Source organism: Felis catus, chromosome C2 (assembly GCF_018350175.1).
Source record: "Felis catus isolate Fca126 chromosome C2, F.catus_Fca126_mat1.0, whole genome shotgun sequence".
Taxonomy (NCBI): Eukaryota; Metazoa; Chordata; class Mammalia; order Carnivora; family Felidae; genus Felis; species Felis catus.
Window position 1 is genome coordinate 111,298,787 of NC_058376.1, and position 21,682 is coordinate 111,320,468.

Sequence of the window (21,682 nt, forward strand, 5' to 3'; positions counted from 1 at the left end):
TTAAGGGGCTGCAATACTGTCAGCTGCTCAGCCCCAGGGCCTGACTGCATCCACGGATCTGTCCCAGCAACTCTGCTAGTTGAAGATGTCAGTCCCCAGGGTCCACCCCAAAGCAGCATAACCTTATAGGGTTAAAGCGAGTAAGCATGGGAGTAACATCAGTATGGATGTGTAGTGACATCTGTTGTATCTTTCATGCCTCATCCCATCAGACTTCTAAACCATAACAGATCTACTTTGAATTTTTTTTTTACATTTGGAACTGGGAACTCTGACCATATCTGGGGGCAAAATTCTCAGCATTCTGAAAAGAGCATAAACTTTTGGCTTATTAAAATAAAAGAATTTAAAAGCAGGAGTATTTACTTACAGGGAATGAAGGTTCTCTGACTCTAATCCCAATGTGACTTTAAAAATCAAAACATTCTCACAGCTTCGTGGTAAATTCTTAAATCAGAAAAAATGACTTTCTGTATTATTTCTGTGTATGCACTAAATAAACATACACACCCACAAAACTCTACCTAGCTGATTTTAATAAGGGAAGATTCTAGTATAGCTCATTAAGGAGTTAAAACTGTACCTTAAAGCTGCAAGTAATTTACAGTTTACTACCCACAGGATTCTGTGACGGGGCACCTGTCTCAGCAGACGACCAGAAAACTCAACACAGGACCATTGTGCACTTACCTTCTCTGCCAAGGAAAAAAAAAGGTAATGGTTTAAGCATGCTTCCCTTCCACTCTACACTTTATCACTATAGAAGACTCAACATATATTTTAATAAAATTGAAAGATGCAGGTAATATAGGCTAATGGATAAGCAGAAACCACAAAGAATTATTAGTATTATCACTTCCATGGATTAAAAATTAAAGGAGAAAAGATTATAGCTAACATTTAAAACTAGTATGAAGATAGGTATTGATTCTGTATTTTTCCTCAACATAAATAATGATAATCTTATAAATTAGCCCATACCAGAATTCTTTGACATTTCCCTAGGCCACAGCTTAAGAAATACATACTGTGTCAGTCAGCATAGTGTATGTCAAAGTTTGGTGAAACTTAGGAGTTTTAACATTATAATAATAACATGAAAGCCATCCAATCACATTTCATAGTTTTATTGAGACTTTCAGTTTTAATTGTCTATAGTAGGTTCAATTCTGTTGATGGTGATCATATCAAAGCTTTCCTATTATAAATAGCAGATACAAAGTTACTGCATGCCTTAGAACACATATACAAACACAATATTGTACACTCACGCATGCAAAATTAGAGGAAATATACATTCCTTTTATTAAAAACACAATTACATACAGTTAGTCTGGAATTTGTTAAGCTACCATTGATTTAGATAAACCTGAGAAGGCTCAAAATGTCAAGTAACACTGTTTCCATACTGCTCATTCAATGAAACTACTAATCACAGAGAAATCTAGTCCAACTATGTTAAAATCACAGATAATATAAAAATAAACATTTTTGCAAAAACACAAAAACATACTAGAATTCAAAGTCACAAATTTTGATATGTAACATATATTCCCCTTCATATTAATTTGTAATGATGTGTATGATACAATGTACAACATAATAAAAAACTGTAACAATTCAGCAGCCAAATCATACACAGTTATCACTATAAAACTTGAAATTCAAGTTACCAACTGAACACCTAAAACATTAAATAGCAGTCTTGAACTTGGTGGTAGTGTGTTACTTAGAAACTCCATCTCAAAGTAATTAAGAGTACACGATTACAACACAAAAATGTAAGCAGAACTGAGGACAGTAACTGATTGCACCAGCTGCCTTTTTCTCTCCCGATTTCTCTAGGTTTTCCTTAAATTCTGATATACCTGTAATGCCCATTCCTCCAGACTTCTAAAACGTAAGATCTACTTTGAATTTAGGATAAGGTTTTGCATTAGAAATGGAAGCTTCAACCATATTTGGGGGCACAATTCTAAATGTTCTTTAAAGACAATAGAAACTTGACTATGTCATATAAAATATAGACGGTAAGTCTTAGTCTGGCAAAGATATTTTGTATTTGCTATTGAGCTTATGAGAGTTTGACACCCAATTGTGTGTATATATAGAAACCTAAATAAAAAGGTAAACATGCAAAAGCATTTCTAGAGAAAATTAACCACTTTTATCATAAAACATTCATATTTTAGATCAAAATCTTAAGACTTGAACATTTCAAGATACTGATATTTGAAAAGCATACTATACAGTCATTCATTTTATCTATGCAACACATTATGTAAAATACACGAGTGTGACCTATTATACATCATAATAAATATAATCTTACATCAGCATATTTGATCTTGCAAAAAAGTTTTCCAATCTGTACAACTGAAGGACTGTGAGCTTCATCCATAAATACTATGTTAGTTACACTGTGCCCAGCTAAGTTAAAGCTTTAGTAGATTCCTAACTACTTACATATCTTTATTTTCACTAGTCCAATTCCAGCTGCTCTGAGCACGGACATGTCTTGTATCCAAAGGCAGTTTACTGTACTGTTTGGAGTCGATTGAGAAAACTTATGGGTCATAGGTCCACATCATGATTGGTGAACTTTGTGAGAATTTTTAGCCAAGGACTGGAATCAAAGAGTCCTGGAAAATACAGTAGCAGATTTCATGCACCTCTGGCTGGCTGTAGTTTTCAGGCTTTACCACATCCCCTGAGGTTCCAAGAGATGGATATCATCCAACATTTTTAATCCATGGAGAATGGTATTGAATGGGTCAAGAGTTCCACAGTTGGCTGAGTGGTGAGGTCATGTTTTTAATTCTGAAACCTACCCTTTGCTGTATCTCTTCTTGGTCTGTCTTTTTATCATTTTAATCCAAGTGTACAGTGATGTTTAAAGAGTCAAAGATGCCAACTGGTAAGCCATAAACTACCTTCAACTTGGCATTAAAATAGTTTTGTAGTGTGAAATTTAGTTCGATAATTTTGGCAGTGCTTTCATCCAAACGCCAATAGATTTCTGCCTTTACCATTAAAATACCTGCTTACATCATCACGTTATCAGATCTCTAGCCAATAGTCTTGACCCTCTGTATGTTTTTACCATTAGGACAGATTCTTCCCAGAGACCTCTTTGTGCCTAGAAGGGGTTGGGCAAGATCGTTCTTGTTACTATTTGGCATGTATTCACAAGTTATCATTGTCCACTGTGTGATGTATGAAGAAGAAACACTGGAAAAAACATGCCAAGAAGTAAAAGGGCTTTTCCAGGCACTGGCCACCTCACTGGATCCACACTCCAAAAGAAAGCTCTCTGGGAGCTGAAACAATGTGTGGAACATGTATTCAACCATGCTGGCATCCCAAGACCTGAAAGAAAGAAAACTGAAGTGAATGGTGAGGAAATACTATACAAATGCATACCTTTAGCTTGTGAGTTCAAGACTGATACAGGGTTTGAAATTTCCATCTTGGTCAGTGTAGTGATATTAATCTTGTGGCACTGATCATGATGCTTAGCAGGGATAATACAGTAATGATCTCTTTTATACCTTTTCTTTTAGTGAATGCTTTGGAGGATCCTAACCAAGAGAACCTTGGCTAACTTCCTTCCTCAAAATTGGGGCAGTGGAGGTAGGACATCTACCTGGTTTCTTTTTGATACGGCTTCTGTAATTCTGTGCATTAACCAACACATATATATATTTAAAAAAAAAACACTTTTTAGTAAGGCTGAACACTGCTTTTCTTCATTGATGTTAGTGGCCCGAGACTGGATAAACTGAACCAAGTCTATGAATGTCTCACAAATGCACAGGCTACTCGGGCACTACAACAACTGAAATCAAGCCCCCATGGTCCCGTCCCTACATCTCACAGCTTCTTGCCTGAAGACAGCCTCCAAATTGCTTTACTTACCAAATGCTTTCAAACAAGTTATTTCACCAACAGTTGCAAGCTATAAGATTGGCTTTCATTGAGGCTAATTTTGACAGAAATTCTGTTGATGCTAGATTTGTTACGAGTTAGAAATTGTGTTCCCTCACCTTAACTATTGTCCATCATACAAAATTTGACCTGATTCAGTGGCTAGAAATGCAATATTCACTATTCATTTAAATTCAATATTCATTGAAAACTTATTAAAATTACTGAAGCTTTCATTTGTGCCTGGCAGAGGGAATAAACGACCAGTAGTTTTCTCTTAAACTATTAGCCTGATGTGTAGTTTCCAGAACTTTTCAGTGGTATGGTACCTTAGGCAGCCCATAGATACAATTCTCTGTGTTTCCCTTTCCCCTATAGTTGCAGTTTTTTTCCCCTTTAAATATGAAGATGTAAGATCCATTTAATAATTACAGTTTTTCATTCTATCAACATAAATTGTACAAAGTCTACTGCCTTTTTTGCAAATCACATTTTCCCATTATTTTTAAGAGGCAAAAAAAGAGCTTTACACCACTTAACGTCCTTATTTTAAAACAGTCTCCTCTAAAAAAAAAAGGAAAAAAAAGTTGTCTTTTCCTCACTCCCTCATTTGAGAATATGTTTACAACCTTGCATTGTGAATAACTGTCAACCATCTCCCTCTGATAATATCATCATCGTCTTGTCCAACATTCCTCAACCTTGGTCTGTAATTTATCTGTGATTTTTTTACATTGTTTTTACAGCTATGAGTGAACATTTGTACTGGAACCCAAACTCCTAAGGCATTGCACAACAGTGGTACAAATAAATGTTCTTTATCACAGGAAGTCTAAGAGTTCAGTGTTTACACGGAACGTACATGAACTTTGATTGTTCCCAAAGCAATTTACCTGTAAGGTAATTTATGCAGGCTTCGAACAGCAAACATTTAACACCTAACAGTGAGCAGTTTTCTACAAGTAAATGGGAAATAATCACTTTTTAGGTTTTTAAAAGAAGTGACTTTGCTATTCAATTCTCCAAAGAAACCCAGCCAGCCACCACCTATGTTTAGAGGACCAAAGGGACACCCAGCTGAGATCTCTTCATCTGATATTCAATGAATTGAGTTTAGCATTTTTGCTGTACTGTGTTAACTTTGAGAATGTCGAGTTTCAGCTTGTTCACACCATGGATCACTGACAACTCAGTTTCAAGTGATCAGTTCTCTTAGAGAAATTATTAATATCAAAATAGGGCTAGTACTCAGTGCATTTAAGCAGAACGGCTTGTAAATTCTAGGGGCAGATGAGAAAGTAAATGTTTAACTAGGATAGTATAATTTTATTTTACATACTTTTAGTTAGAAACGGAGGCCTTGAAAGTGAACCCCCAACATGCTAAGTGTGGGGGTGGGTGTTTCTCTTGTTTTTCTTGGTTTTTTAACTTCCTAGTCTCTTGGACTGATTTTTCTCTCCACTTACTAGACACTTAAAGGGGAAGGAAGAAAGCATTTGGCTGTATTAAGCATCCTACCATGTCACAAAAGTGCGTTTTCGGTGATTCTTGTATCTTCACAAGCTTGTATCTCCATTCTGTTTGAACTCAGATAAAATATTGAGGGTCATGTCTTCACTCTTGGATTGCAAGTTGGCCTCACTTCTTCTGGAAGCCTTCCTGGTGGCCCGGGACAGTCTCCTTCTGAAAGTATCTCCTGCCAAGAAATAGAGAATGGGGTCCACACAACTGTTGAGACTTGCTAGACCTCGTGTCACCTGGTAAGTGGCATAAACCCTGTCATTGAAAGCACACATTTCTGGTGTCTGAAAATCCAGCCGGGCCCGCAAATTCATTGTTTTCATCACATGGAAAGGGATGTAAGAGACAGCGAAAACAGTCAGTACAATAATCACCAAGTAAATGGATTTCCTCCTCAGCGGCGAGTTGTCCAGGTCGTTGTAGATCAGAGCTCTCACAATCAATCCGTAACAGGCCAGAATTAGCACCAAGGGGACACAGAACATGGCCACGGTCGTGCACATGCTGTAGATAAAATAACTTCGCAGGTACTCGTCTGAGGTGGTGTCGTAGCAGGTGATGGTTTTGTTTTTCCGGACCTGGGTACCCGAGTAGAAGAGGATGGGCGAGATCCCCACCACCACGATGAGCCACACCAGCACGCTGATGTAGACCGCGTTCTTCTTCTTGAGCCTGCCCAGAGACTTGAGGGGGTACACCACGCCGCTGTACCGGTGCGCGCTGATGCAGGTTAGGAACAAGATGCTGCCGTAGAGGTTCACATGGAAGATGAACCTCTGCAGCTTACACATGGCGTCCCCGAAGATCCAGTCTGTCTTGTTGAAGTAGTAGAAGATGAGCGCGGGCAGCGTCAGAACGTACAAGAAGTCGGCCAGGGCCAAGTTGAACATGTACACGGAGATGCCGCTCCACGGCTTCATGTGGAAGACGAACATCCAGATGGCCACGCTGTTGCCCAGGAAGCCGATAATGAACACCAAGATGTAGACAGCCGGCAGGTAGTAGAACTGGAAGCCCGTCTTGGTCAGCGAGCAGGCGAAGGAGGCTGCCGCCACCGCAGCCGTGGAGGCTGCCGTGCTGTTCCCCCAGGGCCAGCCCGGGCCAGCCAGGAAGGTAGCGTCCGTCCCGTTGGGGACAGCCGGCCACGGCCCCTCGGTCATTCTCTCTTCCCAGACTCACGCGGCGGCTCCTAGGGGCAAGCAGCGGTGAGAGGGCGGCAGCGGCCAAGGGCGCACCGAGCATCGGAACAGCGCGTGAGCTGAAGGCAGCGGGTGCGCGGGATCCCCACCGGAGGGGGCACACGCGGGCTCGCCCACGCCGGCTCCGGCCCTGCGGGCCATGAAATCCACCCCGCCGCCGAGACCAAGCTGGGCTGGCGGCCGGGCCACCAACTTCCCCGCCTGGCCACCGTGCTGAGGTTATGCAATAGGGCGCACGGGGCACCGACAACTTTCCGACTGAGCTTTCCCGAGGGGCCGCGAGTCCGCACCGGAGAGCTCAGAGCGCGTGTGCCCGAGGTCGAGCCAAACTCGCCGTGCCGCACTCAGTGGGGGACAAAGGCACTCCCCAGCTTGCTGTCCCCAAAGATCAAGTTGGGTTGGGCATCTTCTTTTCTCCCTACCTTGCGATCAAGCAGCTCATTTCAGGGCCCCGCGCCGTTTCCTCCACGGCCCCCAGTGCTCAGCCTCTGGGGGCCATCGGAGCGCGCGTCACCGCACACCCCTGCGCTTCTGTGTTGTGTTCAGCCTCCGTGCAGCTCGCGGCCCCTCCTCAAGGCCCCGCTCGGGTGAGTGCAGGGGGCAGGCGGGCTCCCTGCGAGGGTGGGCGGAGTTTGGGCACCGGGGTGAGACCGCTCCCGGGAGGCTAGGGGCGTGCCTGGCGGAGCCAGACCCGTGGTTAGCCAGCGCTTTCCCGGGCGTCCGCCTGGAGTCAGAAGAGGCTTCTGTGGAGATCTTCACAGTGACCGAGCGACCGCGCTCAGCCTCTCCCCCTCCGCAGCTACCAGAGGCGGCGAGGGGGCGCACGGGTCCGACTGGCTGCTGGGGAGCGATTGGCCCGGGAGTGCTCCCTCGCTCTTCCGCCAGCTATCCGGCAAAGTGAAGTTGCTGACACACAGGAAACCCTTCTGACTGCTCGCAGCCTTTGCGTACAGCCCAAGAGAGAAGTCTCTAGAGCCCCGAAGAACCACGCCAGGTGTCTGCAGGTTCCTAGCAGCTCTCAGTCCCCAGCTGGGAACGCCCTGCTGTGGTAGTGCTCCTCTCCTCAAAGAGACTAGATTCCAGGCACTTGCTGGAACCTGCTACTCGGAGAGAGTGAGAGCTTTAGAAGGAGGGAGGGTTGGGAGGGGGGCAGGGAGAGTCTGTCTGTCCTTCTAGTCTGCTTCTTAGCGTCTATTTCAATATTTTTAAATTAACCCAGTTAGAATCAACTGAGGTTATTGGTAACTTAATTTCTAAAAGGGCCTTATAAGCAGAGTATCAGTATTTCATATTGCTTCGCACTTTTTACCTTGATTCCTACCACCGACGGGCAACACCAGCTCCCCAAATTCCACCCCTCCCCCCCGCCGCGTCCAGTACTTTTAAAGATCAGAGGCAGCGCTTTATTATTTTAGAAATAAATATGTTAGTGCAGCTTTATAGAGATAGAGGTAAAGGTCCATTACAACTCCCAAGTAATTAAGGTATGATTTGGGGGTTTTATGACCAATCCTATTCCTTTAGGTTAAAGTGATTAGTCACAATGAGCCCTTGTAAATACCTTGGCAATGTAGGTTGGGACTTCCTTAAGTATCACACCTCTTGAAAAACTCGTTTTCATGGCTTGAGTGTATCAAAGTTTTAAACAGCGCACTTCCAAATTGTATTTAAGTGTAACTGGAAAATGAATTACTAATGTTTCAAGCATATGTTTAAAGGGGCTCACACAGGAATCTAGCACTTCTTAGCCATTTACTAATTAGAGGAAAAGAAAATCTAAGAAGAAAAGATCTATAAAATATATACCATAAAGATCTCTTTCTGGTCCCAGATGTTACATGATAGTGTTGTCTTAAAAAATACCCAAAGGAGGGGCGCCTGGGTGGTGCAGTCGGTTAAGCGTCCAACTTCAGCCAGGTCACGATCTCGCGGTGTGAGTTCGAGCCCCGTGTCAGGCTCTGGGCTGATGGCTTGGAGCCTGGAGCCTGGTTCCGATTCTGTGTCTCCCTCTCTCTCTGCCCCTCCCCCGTTCATGTTCTGTCTCTCTCTGTCCCAAAAATAAATAAAAACGTTGAAAAAAAGAAAAAAAAAATTCCCAAAGGAAAACCACTAGCCCCTGGCTCTGATACCACAAAGGGAAATTCGCTCCCCCCCACCAAGACTCAGAGGGGCCTTTCTGAGTATGTGTTCCTCCAAAGGACCATCAGGTCTTTTGAGTTGAACAGCATGAAAATAAATGAGAAAACTAGAGTAAATAACTCGAGGGGCATGAATGTTGTTTTGAAAACAGTCTTAATTGAAAGGAATGTTTCAGGCTTCAGTTTTCTCATCTATAAAATCAGGGGGGTCAATTTGTCTTTTAGTTCTTTACTCCAGTCTCCAAATTATACGATTCTCTAATTCTGAGGTTTAACATCAAACATTTTCATCTTAGTTTGATTAGGATGGCATTAATTGGGGTGATATTCTATTAAGAGAGAAGCAAAGAAAACCAAACCATTAAGAATTCCATTGGTACTCAATAGAACCGAACTCCTTTGCATTTTTAATTTCAACATAAGCAGTATGTAACCTCACTTAAAGTCTGTGTCAAATGCGTTAAGCTCATAATGTGTTTTGAAATGTACAGTTAGTCCGAATACCATTAAATACTGGACTAGGATTTTGGAGGAGAATTGTCCTAAGTGCATCACAGACTTTTTAAAAATTACATACAAAATGTAAATGTTGTCAATACTGCATTTTCATTCAGCATATCTAACTACATGTTTATATTTGTTATATTTTAATTCAGAACTAGTAGGAATAATTTATATGTATTCAAATTATATGTAATGCATGAAACTAGATTTAATGAAGGAAAATAATACCTCTAAAACCCAAGAACATGTTAATATTTTTTGATTCTTTACCACCAATTATGAATGCCTTAAAGATATGGAGCATATTCTTTTCATACCTTTAAGTGGCTTGCCTCAAACATTTGGTATAAATTTATGTTGTATTTGATTAGTGCAAATACCTGACTTCAGGGGATTTACAATGTAGTTGGAAATGCAAAGTACATAGCCATATAATAACATAATAGCAATAATATCTATTTCTTATATAGTCAGTACTATGCATACTTACCTGAAAAGAATTATCTTGAACTTCAATTCTTAACATTTTTCTGTGATTGACAATTGTGTACCTATTTTTCAAATGGTGAAACAAAGGCAGAACGGTTAAGTAACTCATCCATAGTCCCACAGTAGAAACTGTGATTTAAAACTAAGCTATCTTTCACCAAAGCCCATACATTTGACCACTGTTCTGTGATGAAATACCCACAAGTACAGGGCAGTGACGGAACAAAGAAAACTAATAATAGTCCAAGAGTGTTTCAGAAGCTTCTCAAGTGTTCTACATCTTTACTTAGGCTTTTAAAAAACAGCCAACAGTTTATATACAAAACAAGAAGGACAGACATTTATGGAGAAGCCAGATCTGTTGAGCCTTGGACTCAAACTAAAAGGCTGCCCTTTTTGTGTTTACAAAGAGTGTCATAACTATCATTGAGGAATCTCTTCTCTTTCTTAAAGTCATAGATCATCACACTATCATTGAGGATGGAAAGATCATTGAAAAGATTGTAATTGAAGGCTATAAGCATCAGAAACTTCTAAGCACAAAAGGTAAGATCTCCCAACTTTCAAGTTGAAGCTGAGAAATATGAGATTTTAGGAGATAAGATAATCCTCTAAGAGATTCTTCTAAGTATAGTAACTAAGATGTGATCACTTTTTAAAATATTTTTGAGAGCATGCATGAGAGCAGGAGGAGGGGGAAGAGAGAATCCCAAGCAGGCTCTGAATGGTCAGTGCAGAACCCTATATGGGGCTCAAACTCACAAACCCTGAGATCATGACCTGAGGGCAAATTAAGAGTCAGAGGCTTAACTGACTGAGCCATCCACATGCCTCTGAGATATACCTTAGGAAAGACCTTTTTGTTCCCCAAGAAGACAGCAGAAAGAAATAGAAGGACAAAGTCTAAGGCATTCGCTGTTGAGATCTTCCAGTGAAGCAGGAGGGGGCAATGGTGGAGTAGAAGTGGAAAAAGAGCAAACTGAGAAAGAATGAAAGGCTTGTACTGTGTTGGGGAGGGCCCAGCTTCTTTTGTCAATTATGTGCTTGTGAGTAGGGTTCCTGAAATATATTTCATTTAAAACATCACAGCAAGGGTGTAGGACACAGAACAGAAGGCATCCAGTTTGTTCCAACCATGAGAAGAGGAGAGAACAAGAGACCAGAGAGACCTAACCAAAGACAGAGGAAGACAGAGGTGCAAGAGGGGAAATTCTAGGTGTGTGTGTTGGGGTGGGGGGGGCGGGAAGAATAGAAAGCAAAGTACATGCACTGAACTGGGTGGAGACCTTTGAAAATCTCGGAGAGCATTGCTTTTCAATTATTTAGGTTTACACGGGGCAGGCGTGGATAAAGCGGTCTGGAAGGGGGGCGAGGCCATAGCCTACCTGATCTGTGGTCAGAGTAATGTCCCTATTGAATGTCTGCCATTTGGTAGATGACACTGAGCCAGGTTTTTCCACCTCGGTCCTACCACTTGCAGGAACCTACAAAATAACAGCCCCCCTGAGTCTTGGGTCCTTCGGAAAATATTTTGCTCCCAGAAGTTAGGAGTATTCAAGGGAACTCTTTTCTGATATTCACTTCTTTAATGTTTGTGTCCCTTATCCCCATCCACGTGAAGCCCTAGGCCCAAGTTCTGTTTAATATTTTTAAAACAATTTTCACTTAATCCAGAATAAAAGACTCCTGTCTTGGCTTGTAGCCTCAGTCTTTCTCTAATTACCCTTCTTGACAATTACTCCCTTTGCTCTTTTTGTCTCTGACCTCTCTGGTTTCATAAGGGCGTGTCCATAAAGCCTGCAGGTATGCCAGTATCTTTAGAGCCACTTACCCATATCTGAAATCTTACAACATGATGGACCAATGGAGGGTTTCTATGGTAGTGCAAAGGATAAGAATGGGACGATATTTGGAAGTTGACTTCTGGTATGTCCATACTTTGAGTATATAAGCTAAATTCTAAACAAGTGAATGAAAATCATGTGTACAAGTCAAGAAATACCCATTTTTCTCATGTTAAGTCACATCTTCCATTGGCTCACTTCTGGGATATTGATCTGTGATGTCTGGGGTGTTACACATTTTTCAAGATTAAAGTTAATAACAGTCGTCGTCACTTATATTTCAGATTTTGGAATATGGAATTCTGCAAAGTCTGTAAGTTTTCTCCAGTCATGGCCAAAAGTATGAACCAATGGTTAAGTAGATGAGCATTGTATCCTTTTTAATAATCTCTTAGTTTAGATTCCTGTAGAAAGGCTGGCAGGCTGAGCTAAGCCCAGAGAATTATCTTACAACAAGCCAAACTTTGGATACTTTTCTGCAAAGTTATCTGGGTGGCCAATGAGTCAACATAGTAAGGTGAAATAGACCCATCCCCTGTAACAATAAAATGGAATAAAATAAAAGCCAATACAGAAACAGTTATTGTAGCTGCCAACCAAAAAAGACTAGCTAAAGCTTCCAGTGGGGTAATAGTTACTTCTTGATCAAGTCTTGTATTTTCAATGACAGGGTTTAGCAGAACCTTGAAATCTTAGTTTTGATTTTCATCTTTCAGTTTTAGTTCTAGACACCTGATACTGCACTTAACATTTATCTTAGAGACTGCATCATCGTTCTAGTAACCAGATAAATAAAATACCATCTTAGCTCATTGGCAACATTTACTGTGAGTCTCTTAGCACATTTTCTCAAACTTGAATGTGCATACAGGCCACTCGGGGGATCTTATACAATTTTAGGTGTAGGGTGGAGCCCAGGATTGCTTTTCTAACAAGTTCCTTTGAAGTCTAAGCTCTTCATCCAACCACTGTAGTTTGCATAGCAGACTTTATATGAACCTGCCTGACGTTTCTTTGCCATGCCAATTTCCCACTGTGGCTGCTCCTATCCAGTGACTAAAACACCTAAAGGGGTTAGCAATCTTGAACTCTGGCATACATGTACCAGGTCATGTTTAGAATGGTTTATGTATTAGCTCATAGCATGTGGTTTTAGGTTCAAAGGTCAGTTAAGGCCACTTAACAGCTGTGCAACCAGACACATGGCCAAACCTGTCTTGTGTCAGTGTTCCTATCAAGTAATTCCTATACCACAGATATCTATGAGAATGTGATCATGTATATAAAGTGTTGAGGACTGTGCCTAGTACATAGTGAATGCACAATAAATGCTCATACGATGGATATCATTACTTATGATACTATCATTATTTTTACCTTAAGGGATAGATCTTAGTAAGGGGGCATTTGAGCTTAAGAAACCAAATCCACTAAAAGCAGCTATGATTCTGTGGGAAGGGTATAGGAGTATGAGCTTTATATGGAAGTGGGCATAGGAATTAAAAATCAGGGATTTTGCCCATTTTCTACTTATCCAAAGCCATGAGGTCTCTGTTCTTTGCCTTTTTCTATTCAACTTGTTTTTCTTACTCTTCCTTCCTCCTTTACTTCCCTTTCTCTGTTGGTAAGTTGTTTTGTTTTTTTTTTTTTCCTTCCCTATGTGGACATAACACAACATCTACATTCACAGCCTAGGGTTATTTCCAATCATAAATTCCTGGGGAAACAATCTGGACTGACATGGTCCAGTTCACTTTGACCTGGAGGAGAAGGGACAGGCCAAGTGACCAGAACCTCCCTCCAGGGCTAAGTGACAGACTCCGAGAAAAGAGAAGGATAAACCACTTCTCTTAGGAGGGGATATGTGGGCAGAGTGGATGTGATTGACTCATGAAATTATCTCTGGTATACAATGTAATATCACCATGCATGTGATTGGTGGGTAGGAAAGGAAAAAGAGGAGAACAAGGGTTTCAGAAAAGGCAGTTGTGACAGGCAAACTCCAAAGTCTCAAGCTGGAGGGTTGTGCCTAGGGCCATGCAGAGCCTCATGGAGAAAACCATGCGCCAAGATTGGTGAGAGCACGTCCTGGCTGCCTACTGCTTTGGCAGAGAAGGAGATAGTTAACTACCCATTAAAGCACCCAAGTGAAGATCTACAGAGAAAATGGAGGAACTGAGCAGAAAGGAGGAGGCAGAAGGCAGAAAAACATGGCTGTGCCATTTTTTTTTTTTGCTTTCACTAAACATGTGAAAAATACAAAAGAAAGGAAGAAAATCTTTGTATTCCTGCTAGGAAAATGGAAGTCTTCTTTCAGTCAAAGATAAATTATGAGGTTCTGCTTCTATCATGGAAACCAGTCCCAAGGCATGGTAATTACTACTGGGACCCTAATTATTAATTGAGTTGGGAAGAGCGCAAGGGACTTATTTGCAGTAATTTGAGTCCCCAGAAATAAGAAAATTTGACGTGTGCTTCAGAGCAGCAGAGAAATTGAATTTGGTTTAGAGAATGAGTGCCTGGAGAGAAAGCGGGAAGCAAGGCTGGAAAAACTTTGTGGTGATTGCATTAACCAGTCATGGCTAAAAGCTCTGTTCATTCTCCATAGGCATGAAATTTTGGCTGTGGGGTATGTTATAATTTACTTTAGCAAGATACCATGAAAGATTAGCATCTCCCGTCAACGTGGCAGACTGGTAAGGGTTTGGACTGGGAAAAGGTATGTGTGAAAGATCACTGTGGCCAGGGGAAGTGGAGCTTAACTACTGACCAAGTACTTTTCATTGAGAGACAGCCAAAGAGGATTACCAGCATGGGGACACTCAGGGTGGTGGTAAAGATAGACGTAGACTTAAAGTGAAAATGAAATTAGTGTTTGGACACTAAGGAAAAGTGGTTTAGGGAAGGATGATAAGGTTGATGATCTTAGTTATTAAAAAAAAGAAAAAAGAATTGTATGTATATAATCATGCTTTCATGGAAATCATCCTTACAGCATTCACCCAAGAGCATGCTAGATGTTACACTGTTACATACTATGTTACAATCAATGAAAGGGGAAATGAAAGAACTAAGCTGGGAACATCTCAGAATAAATGCAGGAACAAAATGTGGAGCTCTAAGAGAAGGAAAGGGCATGGGATAAGCATAAACAGATGGGGGAAGTAACACAGTTGACACTCTGGCCACAGAAGAGAAAAGACAAAGTGAAACAGAGTAGATGTGATGACTAAGAGATAGGTCTGTAAATCAGCTAGTATATGAAGAGAGGAGACAAACTCTGCTTACCTCACAAAATACCATTTTGGTTAGAGATTCTTAGAAGTAACGTGTGTGGAGGGAAGTGAACTTGTGTATTTTTTCTGATGGAGGTAAAGACTGAAGAAAATGAATATAACATCCCAAAGATGGAAATATAAAATATTAAATATATTAATACTGTTAAGAGGTTATATGAGAAAATTAGAATATGAGGAATATGGCATATGGTGATATAAGGAATTATCAGGAAAGGAGGTGAAAATCTTTGGGCAATGAGAGACTGAAGAAGGAGGAGCAGAAGAAGAAAGGACTTAATGATAAAAGAAAAGCTCATCAAAGAAACTTTTAAGGATTTATAAACTGCCTACAAGTTTGGATAAATTAGAATCTAAAGTTACAATATGTAATGAAAATAACTCAGTCTCAGAATGGGTTATGGAGCCGTCTGAAATGAAAAAGCATCTATGTAGGTATGTGCATATATATTATAGAAAGAAGCAGTTCTTTATATATTTTGGATACTAACCCTTTATCAGATAGGTCAATCCAATTAAAAAATGGGCAGCAGACATGAATAGACATTTTTCCAAAGACAACATCTAGATGGCTAAACGACACATGAAGAACTGATCAACATCACTCATCATTAGGGAAATAGAAATCACAACTACAATGAGATACCACCTAACACCTATCAGAATGGCTAAAATTAACACAGGAAACAACAAATTTTGGCCAAGATGCAGAGTAAGGGGAACCCTCTTACCCTGTTGGTGGGAATGAAAACTGGTGCAGCCACTCTAGAAAACAGTATGGCTGTTCCAAAGCCAGAACTACCCTATGATCCAGTAATTGCACTACTAGGAGCTTACCCAAAGGGTACAAAAATACTGATTTGAAGGGTTACATGCACCCCGGTGTTTATAGCAACATTATCAACACTAGCCAAAGTGTGGTAAGAGCCAAATATCCATCGACTGAGAAATGGATAAAGATGTGGGGTGTGTGTGTGTGTGACACACACACACACACACACACACACACACACACACAAGAATATTATTCAGCGATAAAAAAGAATGAAACCTTGTCATTTACAATGGTGTGGGTGGAGCTAGAGAGTATTATGTTAAGCACAATAAGTCTGAGAAAAACACACACTGTATGATTTCAGTCTTATGTGGAGTTTAAGAAACAAATGAACATGGGGGGAACAAAGAGGCAAATCAAGAAACAAACTCTTAACTATAGAGAACAAACTGATGGTTACCAGAGGGGATGGTATACCCCTGGGACGGTTACCAGGGGGTGGGGGATGGGTGAAATAAGTGAGGGGGTTTAAGGGGGACACTTGTGATGAGCTCCAGGTGTTGTATACAAGTGATGAATCACTAAATTCTACACCTGAAATATTGCCCTGTGTTAACTAGCTGGAATTTAAATAAAAACTTGGGAAAAAGAGGGGTGACTGGGTGGCTCAGTCAGTTAAGTGTCTGGCTCTTGGTTTCAGCTCAGGTTATGATCTCAGTTTGTGAAATCGAGCCCCATGTCAGGCTCTGTGCTGATGGTGGTCTCTCTGCCCTTTCCCTGCTCACTCTCTCTCTTTCAAAATAAATATTTAAAAAAAAAAAAAAAGCTTGGAAATAAAGCAAGAAGGACTGCAAAGGAAGGAAGTTGGAGAAGGATTATTGATTACCATTAGAGATAATCTAAAATGTAGTTGGGAAAGATGCAACTTAATACCATGGTGACAGTACTAAAGAATGAGAGAATTTAATTATTGTCAGACTTTGACATCCCCGAATTATGTGATGTGATGGCATTTTTAAAGAGGAAACTTTTCCTGGTTCAATGGCTTCAGCTAAATTCTTTCTGTAGACTGGCTGAACTGACTTTGTCTGGTACTGTTGGCTTATGGGAGACTATTAGAATTACAAGTATGATGACATTAAGAAACTCAATTTAAAGAAGTACTTCACTTCTAATAAAAATGTTTCAACTAATTTCCCAAGAACAGGATTGTTATGGGATTTCTTCCCATATCTACTTTCTGTAGATAATGCAGGTAAGTCACACACACAAACACACACACACAGAAAAGATGCAAAATATCATACTATATGGCAGCCAGTGTTAACATCTACTTATTCAAAGATTTTCTCCCTTCCTTTGTGTGAATATAGACCTATATGTACATTTTAAATTGGGACCCTATAGGGTTGTATCCTGCCTTCCTGCCAGTACACATACATATACACATATCTTACCATTTTCTTGATGGTATGACGATACCATCACTGAAAGGGCAAAGGAGAGAAAACCAGGGGCATTGGCATTACTAAACAGGAAAGACTGACCCGATAGCATGTAAAATACAGAGAGGCACGTTAAGGGGACAAAAGGAGCACAATTTCCTTAAGAGGTATCAAGGTGCGTCAACTAAGTTTATAATAAAGACTTGGAATCAGGTAAACAATTTTCTTTCCAATAACAGAAAAAGATAAAGCTCTTATCTTTTAACTTACTGCAAAAACTATTTCCCAGGATTCCCTGCAGAAGCTTTCAGACAGAAAAAGGCCAACCTGGAAGATGGCATGGATATATAGTATTTTAATGCACTCCTAAATGAAATGTTAAAAAAAAAATAAAATTTAAGGTTCAGAAGTGAAATGTATATGTATTCTAATTTATTTAAAGGACAAAGATGAAATGATAAAAAACACAAGAAGAATTTCAAAATACATTAATAACTTATACAAGAAGTTGTAATAAGAACTGTTAAACCAAACAGAGCAATGTAAATTATATGGAAAATATAAGAAAGATCCAAGATAAATGGGAAATTGCTAAGTGAACACAATGAGAATTTATAAATAGTTTTTGAAAATAGAGCAAGCTAAGCCAAGTGGCTCTGGGTGTAGTGGTTATTCAAAGTTGTCACCAACATATATATAAAAAATAAGAGCAGATAGTTAGCACTTACTGTGAAAGTCCATAGCATTTTACATTTTTGCTAATTTGATCTTTGGGAATAATACAAAGGTAGTTCTCTAACAAATGATCAGGTCTTTATAGAAACGAAAAAGAGACAAAAGAGTAGAAAAGGGAGATAAAGACATTGAAACAAAGGCAAAGACCCTAAATTTAAAATGGAATACAAGGCAAGTTAAATACAGAAAATCGCAAAGTACATCAATACCCCCAAAACAGAAATTGCTGAGTTTGATGATGAGGGTAGAAAAAAAATTCATCTAAAAGATACAGGAAATAAAACTAGAGCAAAGCAGGCCTATTATGCAGAATGTTTTGTAAAAACCCCCAAAACCCATAATTAAAACCAATATAGGAAAACATGGCAGTTCTCCAAAAGAAGCATGTAAGGATCAAGTCCCTCCTAATAAGGGAATGCATTACAGGAAAAGATTTGGGAAGCAGATGGCTGAGATTACTAACTGGAGAAGTCACAGGCATGGATCTGGGAGAAGCAGGCAAGATGGAGGTTTAAATAAAAAATCATTGGGTATTATTAAAAGGAAAAGAAAAGATCCAAAAGTCCTAATTATGGGGATAAAGTCCTTCTGGGACAGCAGAAATGCAGAAACCTATAAATGAGTGAAGGAGACAGGAAGACGTGCCAAGTGGGAAAAACCACATTATAGAAAAGATGGGTAAGCCACATCATAGAGAAGAAGAGAAAGAAAGTTTAAGGAAAAAGAAAATGTAAGAAATTGATTTTCAAAGCCATGCAAATTGTTAGTTGGGGAATAGTAATAAATGCATATGTAAGTAGTACTTGTAAAGGTCATCTATCAACAGTGAATATACAAAGAGAAAATATTACATATAGACAATAAGCATCAAAACACAGTATTTTATTTGCTAGACTCTGGAATATGAGTAAATGGGATCTATGAAGCTCAAGATATTGAAGATATGAGAGTTATTCCAATGGCTTCCCCATTATGGTACTAAGCCATTCCAATGGCTTCCCCATTATGATATTCCCCATTAAGAAGGCTAACAAGAGACTCACGAATTGGTTCTCTTTGGTTTGTTCTTCATGGGGCACAAAGGAACCTAAAATTGCATGACTACCTTCTCTTTCAGCTACCATAAGCAACTCCATGATCTCAAGGTGGTGTTTGTTCTTTCTCCATAATGGAATGTCAGTATTATGTATATGTCTACTTCACAGCAATTAAAGACATTGAGGCTTCATAGTTAATGTAAACCCTGTGAAATAGAAGTTTCCCTTTTTTATCATCAATGCACAGTGTGCCAATAATCACCAAATAATTCTCCATTATTCCAATAGCCCTTAAATTTTGCTTCTCCAAACTCAGCAGTTTGAACTTCCAGTATAACTCTTATGTCTTGAGAAATTTTTAAATGCAGACAACAAAGTATGTTTAATTTAAATTTGAGTGACTTTGCAGGAATGATAAAAATGAATATTATTTAGAATTCAAAACCCTTGGTACACAAATATCATCGAAGGTGTAAGAAGTACAACCAATCTTGGATTCTAGCTTCAACTCTCCTACTGTGTGACAATGGGCACTTAGCCTCCCTGTGCACTGTTTCTTTGTCTGTAAATTGGGATTATTAATTTCTATGTCTATCCATCTCTTGGGATAATGAGAATTTAAAAAGGGACTTAAACTTTAAGCTACTTGGAAAAACCAACATTGTGTAAATTTAAGGAAGGCTGTTTTAAAACCTTGCTCTTTGACCCAAAATGTTTAGGTATTTGAGAATCTATATTCAGTTATGTACTCTTTATATAGCATGTATCATAAAAGTGTTCCCTAAGTATTTTTATGATTTACTACATTAATACATAGTAACAAGGATTCTGGACAATTCTAGTATAAGCTACTTCTTTTGAAACACAACGAGGAAGTAGATAATATGAAACTTAGGCAGCAAAAATATTTTTCATTCTTTTTCCCCAAATTGGACTTTCATTGTGTTTTCTATGTTCAGAGGACTCACATTTATCCCTATTAGGTTGAGATTTTTATTTTTTTTTTTAATTTTTTTTTCAACGTTTATTTATTTTTGGGACAGAGAGAGACAGCATGAACGGGCGAGGGGCAGAGAGAGGGAGACACAGAATCGGAAACAGGCTCCAGGCTCTGAGCCATCAGCCCAGAGCCCGACACCGGGCTCGAACTCACACACCACAAGATCGTGACCTGGCTGAAGTCGGACGCTTAACCGATTGCGCCACCCAGGCGCCCCAGGTTGAGATTTTTAAAACCTCTACTACAGCCCAAGTCTTCCCTTCTAAAACCTACCCTCCTGTCAAAGCAATATTGTTCTATTCCCTGTGCATTCTGTGTTAATTCTGGCCTCTCAAGATTCCCTCATGATATTTACTCTTCCTTTTAATGTCCTCTTTGCCTTTTCAGCTTTTTTATCCTTTAAATCCTGTGAAGAACTGATGCAGTGAAAGACTATAGCGCCCTGAATATACGTTTAAACTGTTTGAATCCACCTATGTGCATTTTTCGATACAGTAGTGTAGATTTATTTTCTCATGATTTTCTTAATTTCCTTTCTCTAGCTTACTTTATTTAAGAATACAGTACATAATACACATACAGAATACATGTCAATCAACTGTTATTTGAAAGCCTTCTAGTCAACAGAAGGCTCTAGTTAAGTTTGGGGTGGGGTAGTGAAAAGTTATATAAGGATTTTCAACAGTGCAGGGGACTGGCACCCTTAACCCCTGTATTATTCAAGGGCTAGCTGTATATACACGTACACATACATATAGAAGAGGATATGTATATACCCTATGTATATATTTATGTGACATTTTATATTCAAAGCTTTAAAATGCTTATGTGTATACATACATTAAACTTCACTATGATATGTAATGATTATATTTTCAGGAGTTTGTTTTCTTAAGTTTTCAAATTCTATCCCCTCTATTTTATTATTTTGTCTGATGTAAAGAGCCCTGCTTTACAATATGCACCCTAGGGAACCCCGGGAGTGAAGAAGAGGAGAAAAGGATAGATTTAATATCCAATAGCTAAATGAGAACTCTTCCAATTTTTTTCCAAGCATCTTGGGAACAGTGAAAATCAGTTTCTGGGGGAGAAATTACTGTTTTACATGGATTCTTATACTTCTTTTGTATTTCCTGAAATTTGCAAACTCAATTCTTTTGCTAAAGCCAATATATAAAAGAAACTGTTTATGATGAAAGCAAAGTCAAAAGTGAGATGTTTATTTTAGGTAATATTTTGTCTTGTAAAAAAATTAGTGTATTCAAAATATATTTAAGTCATATGTAATTAAACAGCTTCTATATTTTGACCTCTCATTAATATATTTTCAATATATTTTTATTACAATGCTAATGTACATTTTTAAATCAAAATAAAAAATTTAAATTTAAGTAACTATAGAATGATATAGAAGAATTAAGAGTAACAGTGTACTGGAAAAATCAAGGAGTAGGAGGACCCTAAGCTTACCTCCTCCCACCAATACACTTAGGTAACATTCCATATAAATAACCAGAAAACAAAATGAAGACTGGAAGAACTTCACAATTAAATGTAGAAAAGAAGCCACATCTAATATGGCAGGAAGGGCAGACACGTAGTGGGGAGCTAAATGGACTCAAGGGCCATCTGTGGGAGAAATGGAGCTGTGGGCAAGGAGAAGAGAGAGAAAAAGATGATCACACTGGTGAGCCTGCTCAGGGAAGATGAATCTCCTTAGCATGTGGCTTTGAAAACCAGATGGGCCAAATTTCATGAGTTCTTACAACCAG

At 39.5% G+C, this 21,682-nt stretch overlaps 1 protein-coding gene across 1 annotated transcript; it reads right to left on the reverse strand.

Moving 5' to 3' along the window:
• Window positions 1-1,111: 1,111 nt before the first annotated feature.
• On the reverse strand, window positions 1,112-7,205 carry P2RY1 (purinergic receptor P2Y1). Its single transcript, XM_023260458.2, has 3 exons — window positions 7,070-7,205; window positions 5,446-6,637; window positions 1,112-3,369 (listed from the first exon to the last, which is right to left on the reverse strand). Exon 2 carries the CDS (start codon window positions 6,606-6,608, stop codon window positions 5,484-5,486), a length of 1,125 nt encoding a protein of 374 aa, XP_023116226.1. The 5' UTR covers window positions 6,609-6,637; window positions 7,070-7,205; the 3' UTR covers window positions 1,112-3,369; window positions 5,446-5,483.
• Between the last annotated feature and the right edge of the window lie 14,477 nt (window positions 7,206-21,682).

Coding starts and splice junctions, on each gene's coding strand:
- P2RY1 (XM_023260458.2), bottom strand. CDS start 6,608: ATGACCGAGGGGCCGTGGCCGGCTGTCCCCAACGGGACGGACGCTACC.